Source organism: Pteropus alecto, unplaced genomic scaffold, assembly GCF_000325575.1.
Source record: "Pteropus alecto unplaced genomic scaffold, ASM32557v1 scaffold761, whole genome shotgun sequence".
In the NCBI taxonomy this organism is placed as follows: Eukaryota; Metazoa; Chordata; class Mammalia; order Chiroptera; family Pteropodidae; genus Pteropus; species Pteropus alecto.
In genome coordinates, this window is record NW_006431558.1 from 965,833 (window position 1) to 975,490 (window position 9,658).

General features: G+C 58.9%; 1 protein-coding gene across 2 annotated transcripts; it reads right to left on the minus strand.

The window, feature by feature from the left end:
• Positions 1–2,390: 2,390 nt before the first annotated feature.
• ICAM5 (intercellular adhesion molecule 5) lies at positions 2,391–9,331 on the minus strand. Of its 2 annotated transcripts, XM_006905890.3 has the most exons (11): positions 8,800–9,326; positions 7,613–7,882; positions 7,099–7,419; positions 6,586–6,873; positions 5,966–6,220; positions 5,600–5,848; positions 4,881–5,123; positions 4,515–4,793; positions 4,181–4,420; positions 3,517–3,783; positions 2,425–2,843 (listed from the first exon to the last, which is right to left on the minus strand). In XM_006905890.3, the coding sequence occupies exons 1-11, from the start codon at positions 8,879–8,881 to the stop codon at positions 2,566–2,568; spliced, it is 2,772 nt and encodes a 923-aa protein (XP_006905952.1). In that variant the 5' UTR covers positions 8,882–9,326; the 3' UTR covers positions 2,425–2,565. The 2 variants fall into 2 exon arrangements, with proteins under 2 accessions (XP_024896035.1, XP_006905952.1); XM_025040267.1 differs by lacking the exon at positions 4,515–4,793 and having other exon boundaries at positions 2,391–2,843; positions 8,800–9,331.
• Between the last annotated feature and the right edge of the window lie 327 nt (positions 9,332–9,658).

Sequence of the window (9,658 nt, forward strand, 5' to 3'; positions counted from 1 at the left end):
AAATAGCAAAACGATGCAGCGGGATCGCTGTGACTTGGGGATCTCATCTCTTGTGCCATCGCCTGCTTCTCCCCCAGCCCAGGAATGTGGGCAGGTGTTTTCTCATTGGGGTTCTGAGAGACACAGTCACATACACAAGCACCAGCCCCCCACAGGGAATTAGTCATATGTACCACAACGTTCCACACAGGGAAACATCCGCCACACTCAGAGACAGACAACACATGTAGAAAGACAGACACACAAGACAGACATACACATCAACACGCAAGATACACATGTGCTGACATTCACATGAGAAAACACAGACCACACACGAGGCTGAAAGATACATGAGTTGACAGACACATGTCCACCAATAGAAGACACACATGAAACACCAGATGACACACACTGGCACGGTGATACAGACACAAGCGGGCCCTTCAACTGTCGGTTCCACCCCTGCCTGCAGAATGTCACCTTCCTGCATCCTTCCAGGCAGCAGTCCCCCTTCCCTTCTTTCAAGATCTCTCTAATCCCACCAAAAGGTGTCCCCAGCCTGAAGCCACAGGCCTTGGGCAGAGCTTATCACCAAGACACTGGGTGCCAGTGCTCACAGGGAGGGAAGGCTGGAAGTCAAGGGTGGGTGGGATGCAGCAGGTCAAGGGTGATCCCTGCCTTCGGATTGAGTGAGACCTGCCTGGCCATATGCCCCAGGAAGGCGAGTCCCTGCAAGATCTCCTTTAGCTCTCCTGGATGGGCCTGTACAGAAGGCCTGGGCCCAGATTCCTCAGCCCTTAGGCCCCTGACTCGTTTGGTCCCAATGTTCCTGGGCTCAGAACACCCTTCCCCCATGTCTCCCATAGCTGCTGCCTTCTCACCACTTGGGGGTGGGGAAGCTTGGCTTTCAAAGAAGCTCCCCTTGACCACCCCGTCTAAAACAGACACCCCGCTCCCATTCATGGCAGGCTCTAGTTTGGCTTCTTGCTGGTCTCCCTCTTAGACCCACCAGAATTTTTAGTTCTCTACTGCTCCAGGGTCATTTCAGTCACATTCCTCTCCTCCACTGGACCATGACTTCAGAGTGCCAAGGTCACTACATCTGTGTCCCTGACCATGACAGGCTATCCCAGTGCCCAGCATGGAGAACCTCTTTGGGGACACACGCTGAACATATGAAGGTCTCAGACTGTGTCTGCAAACTCATGGTGGCTTTTATCCATTTATTCAACATTTATTTAGCAACTACTGTGTGCCAGGCACCAGTGAGGATGCTATGTAGTAAATAGAAAAAAAGATCCCTGTTCTAGTGCAGTCAATGTTCTAGAGTGATAGTAAAAAAATTTCACTTATATGGCTAATAGAATGTCAAGTAGTCACTGGTGCTACAGACAAAATATAGAAAGAGGTGAGGAGTTGGGAGACGACCTTAGCCATGGTTCTCACGAAGGCCTCTCTGAGGAGTTTACATTTGCATAGAGACCTGAGGATAAGGAACTAGCTATGGGACTTTTGGGGGTGAGGACACTTCAGGTAGATAGAATGGCAAGAGCAAAGGCCCTGTGGCAGGCAGGACTTTGTGGGGTTCAAGGAACCCAGAGGAAGCAGATGGGAGTGGAGAGATGATTGATGGGGGTGAGACTGCAGGGGCTGTACCACACTTGCAACACGTTGCTTTCTGTACTTGGCACCCAGCACTGGCTTGACCTTACTTGCTGTTTCCTGCTCTCGCCTTTGCTCGTGAAATGTTGCCATGGGCAGCTGATAGAGCTGGAGCTGTTCATACCTGCTTCCTTCTCTACAGCTCTGTTCCTGCTTTTGAGGGAGCAGATGCGGGGGGCGGGGAGGCAGCTGTTCTCTCCTTATGCTGTGAGGAGTGAGGGGGATAGTGGTGTGCAGTGAGGGTTTCGGGTGATACCCTGTGTCTCTGTTCTGAATCATGATAGGCCAATTCCAAAGGCAGTTTGGAGGTAAACAGAGGCACAGTGGATGGGCACAAGATGGAGGAAGCATTAAGAATGAGGCAGGGACATCCTGGGTGCTGACACCAACAGCTGCAGCCACTGCCTTTATTTACCATTTGGTGGAGGCTTCAGGGCTGGAGTCTGAAGCGCAGACTAGGAGGGGAACTCCACCTGTCCTGGGAAGGTGGCCTCAGCTCTGCCTGGAACCAAGCCTGGGGAAGCACCTAGCTCCCACCCCCAAGTTAGCCAGATTAGACAGCAGCGCTGGGTGGAAGAGAGGGAGAAAGAAAAGCAGTTCCCACGCATGCCCAAGGGTCCAGTGAGAGGAAATGTGGAATGGGGAGAAGCTCCCTGCAGACTATGCCTATACATAGTAGACTCACGAAAACAAAAACAGCCTTTTGAATAAATAACCTTCGTGAGATTCAAACCCTGGGTTGCTTCCACATTGCAGAGACCAACACAAACGGAACCGGAGTCCTTTATAAAAACTTTATTGGGGGAGGGTAGAAAATGGGGGTGACGCCCTGGAACTGAATACATAAATAAGTGAATAAACAGTAAGCCCCCGTGTGCGTCTGGGGGGCGTCCCCCGGCCCGCGGGGAGAGGGGAGCGGGCTCATGCTGACGTCAGCTGTATGGCGAAGACCTCGCCCCCCGCTGGTGCCTCCATGGTTCCCACAGATTCTGTTCCACCTTCGGCGCCCGCGCCCCCGCCTGAGCCGCCGCCGCCCGTGCCGTTGAGACACACGGCCTCGCCGGAGCTCTCGGCCTCCTGCACGTTATACTCGCCCTTCTTGCAGGCGGTGGACTGTACGTAGAAGGCCAGGCCGGCCCCTGCGGCTAGCAGCGCCGCACCCCCCGCCGCACCGCCCACGGCGACCCACAGCCACGGACCTGCGGGGTGGAGCCCCTCAAAGAGGGTGGACGAGCTCGGGGTTTCCCCCACCCCAGCGAGATGCCAAGCCCAAGCCACACCCAGCGCTGGTGGGACCCAAAACCCATTTTAAATGCCACCCCAGCGCATGGGGATATAAGCCCCTGGCCACAGAGATACCCACAAGTCAACTCTCCTCATCTCCAAAAGAATGAGGGGAAACCGAGTCATTCCTCTATCCTAGAAAGAACCGAACCCTAGAGTGACATGAAGTAGGGGGAAGGGATCTAGTTAGAGCCTCCCACTCCCATCCTCTGCCCTTGCTCCCTCACCAAGCCCCATCTCTACAGTGACACAGTGGAGGATGTATAGGACCAAGTCTCTACTAGGCAGAAGCTCCCCTCAACACACACTTAATAAGTTTCTCCCCACAGCAGTCACAGCCCTAGAGGGTCCCTCTCCTTGAAGTTCATGCAGCAACCTCTCTCTCCACCTCCCACTTCCATCTCGCCATCAAAGCACCCCCCACCACCACCACCACACACTCGTCAGGATGTCCCAGACTTCTACCCTGGACTCCTTCAGTCTCTTCTGTGAGGACTGAGAGGGAGGCAGGGATGAGGTCAGGTGTCCCAAGGCGCAGACCCCGGGCCCCTGCAAACCCCTCACCCTTTCCCCCCAGCGGCCACTTACCAGCCACACGCACGATGATACGCCGCGAGTGGCGCCCATGCGCGTTGGTGGCTGCGCACTCGTACTCGCCGCCGTGGCTACCCAGGGCGCCTGCAACGCTCAGCGTGCTGTTGTTGCTAGACAGGCCGATGTTGAGCGCCCCAGGGGGCGCGCGCCAGCTGATCTGGGCCGGAGGCCAGGCCTCTGCGCGGCAGGTCAACGTGAAGTTCCCTCCTGGCCGCACGCCACCGGAAGGGGAGGCGGCCAGTTCGGCTACCACCGGCTGGTCTGCGGGATACAGGAGGTTGGAAGGGGACTCAGCGGTGGCCTGGATGTTGACCAAGCGCCCTGCTTCCATCCACCATAATCTGAGACCACCTCTGCTCAGATGCACAGGTGAGGATCCTGTCTCCCTTCAGAGCCCCCACCCCTTAAATTTGGGCTGTTGTCTGGACTAACATCCTGCACCCCTACTTCACCCAATAGGAGGAAGTAGGGACCCGTGCTATTGCCCTTCTGACCCAGACTTAAGGGGGTCCGGGTTCCTGTTCTATAGAGTTTTTATTACCTCAGGTTTAGGCCAGGATTCCTTGTTCCCAGAAATGGGACTCCCCGGGCAATCCCACCGCTGCATGTCCCTGATCTGAGCACCAAGTGCCCTCTATCTGGTCCTGTCCCCACTCACATTCCACACCCACAGTGACAGTCCGGGAATCTGTGCCATGCGCATTGGTGGCCAAGCAGCGGTAGTCGCCTGCATCCTGTCGGGACACACGCAACCGCTGAGGCTGGGGTGTGCCCTCCCTGGAACAGCGCACTTGTGGGGAGGGGTGACCTCGGGCAGTGCAGGCCAGCGCAGCAGCCTCGGCCCCTTCCAGCCACGTCTGGTGACTTGGGCAGGTGGACTCATCCATTTGCGGAGGCGCTGTAAAGCAGTCATGGGGGGGCATCAGGGGAGGGCTGATCCAGGGCACCCTCTACATCCCTCCCACCCCCATCCCTGCCTGGGCCCCGCTCACACTCCACGCTCACGGCCACTGTCTTGACCATGGAACCGTGCCGGTTGGTGGCGTTGCAGGTGTAGATACCAGGTGTCGGTTCACTGGGAATACTGGGGGCTCTGGGACTAGGGTCTGGGGGTGCCAGTGGCAGCAGTACCCCTTCACTGGTATTTCTAGAGCCGACACACTCCACTCTTGGCTGTGGCTTCCCATCAACCTCACAAGAAAATAACCGTCCAGATCCTTCCACCCATGTCCAATTGCTGGGGCAGCTTAGCTCCTCAAAACTGGGGCCATCTGTGGAGCAGAGGGTCATGCAGGGACTGGAAGTCAGGTCAGGGTTATCCTGACATAATCCATCTTGCCCCTTGCTGCCCCACTCACATTCCACTGTGATGGCCACATTTTTGGCCACAGAGCCTCGAGCATTGGTGGCTTCACAGCGGTAGGTGCCTGCGTGCTCCCGGGCCACGCGGAGCAGGCCCTCAATGACCTTTGCCTCCCCAGAGCGCACGCAGCTCACGTTGGGTGGTGGGACCCCATGTGCCACGCAGCTCAGTGAGGCCTCGGTTCCTTCCAGCCATGTAATGCGTTCTGGGCAGCCCACGCTGTCCAGTGCTGGTGCATCTGGAAGAGAGAATGTTATTAGGTTCAGGGTTTGGGGATCAGACTAATGTCCCTAGACTCTCTTTCTTGCCCCAAGGTAGCCACGAAGTTGGGCCAGCTATGCCCTGCACAGAGACCCTGAACCAAAGAGGTTTCATGCACCAAATTGTGCACTGTTTTAGGGCCTCATGAGCCCCAAGAGGCACATTTTTCTGATTCCTACAAAGCGCCCACAGGACCCTTCCCCCAGTCTTTGACCTAAAATTTGTTAGATGCCTTGGAGCACACACCTTTCCAAGACTCTCTCCAAGTACCAAACTCCACACCCCTACCTTTTCCCCTCCAACCTTTGTCCAATCTGGCTCACCAGCCTATTCCCTTTCCTGAAATCCCGCCCAAAGGCACTTCTCAGACCCTGCTGCTACTCTTCCCTGTAGGCTTTCCACCCCGAGACCTTTAGAATCAGACAGTGATGCACCCTGCGCACCCTCACTCACACTCCACTGTCAGTGTCACATCCTTGACTGCCTCGCCCTGGATGTTGGTCGCAGTGCAGCGGTAAGTGCCGGCCAGTGCGCGAGTGATCGGACCCAGCAGGCCCAGCGCCAACACGGCCCCGCCGTCAGGCCGGGCGCAGTGCACGGAGGGCTCTGGGTTTCCGCGGGCCTCACAACGCAGTATCTGCTCTGGACCCTCGGGCCATGTCCAGCTCCTGGGACAATCCGAATCTTCCAGCCGGGGGGCATCTGCGGGCAGGGGTGTGGGAAACAGAGAGGCTACACGTGGACTGTGGGAAAGACTCCAGTTGGGACCAAGCAGATCCTTGGAGAGCACGAGGAGGAAGGCAAGAGGTAAAAACTCACATAAGACACGCAGTTCGGCGCTCTCGTTCTTATTCAGGGTCTCTCCGTCCACCTCGAGGGTGGCGTCGCAGAAGAAGCTGCGTCTGTCGTCGTGCTCGGTGGCATTTAGCTGGAGCTGAGAGGGCTGCCCCGGGACCGCAGCTGGAACTCCATCCAGTGTGACCAGGGCTCCGGCCCCGGCAGTGCAGGTTACTGTCACCATCTTCCCCTCGGGGGCGCTGGGCTCACTTAAGGTCAGGAGGGGCGCGGGGAAGCCTGGGGACGGGGCATTTGCCGGGAGTCGACTGACCACGCCTCTCCCGCAGCCAAGACTGCCCCAGGTCTGCCGGAATTCTCCCAGCGCTGCGGTCAAAATGCGGGTACGGTGCCCTGCCTCGCGGGCAGCTCAGGCTCCGCCCCTTCTCACCCCATCCCTTTGAGCACGTCAGGCCACATTCCCTTCCTGCGGCTCAGACTCCGCCTCTCCCGCCATTCAGCTTCAATCCTCCATCTGCCCCGCCCCTTCAGGACGTCGAAGCCACGCCCACCCCATAATTAGCCCCGCCCACTTGTTGCCCCCGCCTTCGAGTCCCTCTGGCTCCACCCCCGAGCCGCAGAGGTCTCGCTTCACTCTGCCTTACTGTAGACAGTCACGTTCTCCCGGGTCTCGCGGCTCTCGGCCCCCAGGGTCACAATGCAGACCAGCTGCCTGGAGCCCTCCTGCTCTGAGCTAGGTGTGGCTGTGGCAGTGGCCATGAGCTCGTCCCCCTCGAGGGTGATATCAGGACTCAGCCTCTGGTCCCCCAGCGCCAGGTAGACACCGGCCTCCGAGGCTGGAAAAAGCCCGTCCAAGGTGCAGCTCACGAGTCTTTCCGAGCCCACTTCCAAGAGCCGGGGGGCAGCGAGGCGCGGTGGGTCCGGAGACAGTGCTGAGAGTCCAAGAAGAGAGCTTGAACTTATGTATTGAACACTCAATATGCACTAAGCGCTTTACATGCACTATCATCCTACCATCCTCAAGGCACAGAGAGGAAAATAGCTTTCAGCTGGTGAGCGGTAGAGTAAGAATTAGAATTTAGATTTCTCTACCTCGAAACTTCTTAAGCATCAGCCCGACCCCGCTGGGTCCCTTTCTCTTCCCCACTCCCACTTACCGAAAGTTCGGAGCTCTCTGGAGGCCGAGCTATTTTCAAACAGACCCAGGCCCTGGGGCCGCAGGTCCAGCTCCGCGCGGCATGAGAAATTAGCCCCATGGTCCTCCCTCCGCGCCAGTACAGTGGCCGTGAGCACCGCGCCCCGTGCTCGGGGTGGCTCCCCGGCGAAGCTGTGGCGGATCAGCTCCTGGGAGCCGCGCAGGAGGGTCAATGTGAGACTCCCACGAGGCCCAGCGCCGGGGACCCTACAGCTCAGGGTGAAGTTCTCTCCTACAGGCTGCCAGGCAGGCAGCGGAACTAGCTCCACACGATCTGGCCGCTCTGCAAGGGGAAAAACACAGCTCTCGGAAATGCCAGGGGTCAGCGACACATAGCGTGGAACCCAGGGAGCCAAGACTGGACGGCATGGGGACCCAGGGGGTGGGGCCTGAAGGGGATGACCCGGTAACCCAGGGGGCGGGGCCTGGAAGGGAGGTAAAATAGTGGAGTAAGAGTGTGGCTGCTGAGAACTCACGAAAAGTGCGAATGAGCCCACGCGCCTGCAGTGTGCGCCGCGCGCAGCGGAAGAAGCAGACCGGCTGGGTCTCCGGCTCGCGAATGTCTATCAGCTGCCGCGCCAGCCAGCGCAAACCTCTCTGGGTCCCATTCCGGCGCAGCGAGGTCTCCAGGCCACCGCGCTCAGGCCGTGGGCAGTTGGTGCTGCAATTCAGCCACAGCGATCCCCCACGTTCCACGAGGGCCACGCGGGGCTGTAGGTCCGCCCAGAAGGGCTCCTGCGCGACCGCTGCCCGGAGAAACGCGGGCTCAGCCTGGGAAGCCACCCCTATACAAGTCAGGAACTCCCGGGGAAGGAGCAGAGGCCGCAGTGAGGAAAGAACTCAGTAGTGTCGCGTCCTGCCCAGGCCTAATATTTGGAGGCGCGCTCCCAGGGTGCAAACCTCGAGGGTGTCTGAGACATGGCAGCGGAGAGCCCTGGTCTCCAAGGTGGCTATGGATGATGGAAAAGCATGGCGGAATAGGGAAAATGAGAAGAAAGATGGGGTTTTCCATGCACACAACAACGCTGGGAGGAGGGGACCCCAGGTGTGGAAAGGGAAGCGAACTGGTGGTTTTTAGAATTCTCACTAAGAGAGGGGAAGACTGAGGTTGAGGCGAGGGCAAAAGAGAGATGAGGCTGAATCAAGGATAAGGGAGGACTCCAAACCCGGGTGAAGAACAGAAAGAGGACGCGGGGCTGGGCTCATGGAAGGGACGGCGGGAACATCGAGGGACTTGGTTGCCAGGGCTCCGGGTGGAGCCGGAACAGCGCCTGAATCACGGCAGTTGGAGTGATCGGGTCTTCGCGCGAATGGGGAAGATACCAGTCCGTGGACCGTGGTGCATAGCAGAGCGTGAGGAGGTACCCCGGGAGGGGACACAGGGACATGGGTATCTCCGGGGAGCGAGGTTGGGTGCGGAAGAGCACCTAGCATCTCGAAGGGGGTAGGGTAGAGACCTGGGCAAGCAAGGAGTCGGGAAGCTAGGTCTTCAGTGTGTGTTGGGGGAAGAGAAATAAAGAAGAAAACCCAGGGCTCAAGGTGGGGGCGGAAGCGTGGGAGCCAGGCGAGGGCGGAGCTCAGAGGGCAAGTGGCTCCTTCTCAGGTCCGGGAACTCCGTCTCCACCCCACCCCCTGTCCACCCGGAGCCGGTACCGGCTCTTACCTGAGAGGTGGAAGACCCCCAGGCCCAGGGAAGCCCAGAGGCCGAGCAGCGCCCGGCGCAGCCCTGGCGAGGGCCCTGGCATCGCCGCCGCGGGGAAAGCTCAGGAAGCAAGGGGAGCGCGAGTGCCGAGCTGGGCTCGAGGACCGCGCGGCGCGGCGCGGCGGGTGGGGTGTGGAGGAGGCAGAGTTGCGCTCTGGGATTGGTTTAACGTTGGTAACTTGGTTTCCAAGGAGGGGGCGGTGGCAGAGGCGATGGGGAGGCGGGAGGGAGAGCGTGCGCCAGGCTCCCGGCCTGGGTGAAGGCGTGCGGCAGGAGCCAGCGACCCCCAGGGTCTACGTGGAGGCCTGTTCAATTGTCCGGAGCCTTCTGAGGGTGGCTGCGCGTTCCCGCGTCATCCCCGGCGGCGACGCGGAGGTCAGGGGGTTGCTGGATTGCCCTTCTCAAACCTCCACCCCACCCCTAGCTTCGATGCTGTGATAATGGAACTCCGAGCTCCGCCCTCATATTTAGCCCTTCCCACCAGAGCCTCTTGGGGCGGAGATTGATTTGGGGCTAGGAGAGATTTGGGAAGCGCAAGATGGGGTAGATCCAGTGACTGGCGTGGGATGCCTCCCTCATTGATTCTTTCCCTTTTGACCCCGGGGAGCTGAGGGTTACAGCCACGCCCCCAGTCCCTCTCTGGCTCCGCCCCCGCACGCGACAGAGGGGGCGGGAACCAAAATGCCAGCGAGTCGGGAACACGTGTGCGTGAGCTCAGCGTTCGCAGGCGTCTAAATTAGGGTCGGCTCAGCTCCCAGTCTGTATTTACCCAGTGTGCAGCAGGCACGTGTCTACTCGGCGTGTGCGAGCAAGAGCCGCG

Excerpts from the sequence above, each read along its gene's own strand:
- ICAM5 (XM_006905890.3), bottom strand. The coding sequence starts at position 8,881 with ATGCCAGGGCCCTCGCCAGGGCTGCGCCGGGCGCTGCTCGGCCTCTGG. Across the intron at positions 4,421-4,514 it reads AGTGGCCGTGAGCGTGGAGT|CGCCTCCGCAAATGGATGAG; the intron begins GTGAGCGGGGCC and ends ACTGCTTTACAG. Across the intron at positions 2,844-3,516 it reads TATCATCGTGCGTGTGGCTG|GTCCGTGGCTGTGGGTCGCC; the intron begins GTAAGTGGCCGC and ends TCCACCCCGCAG.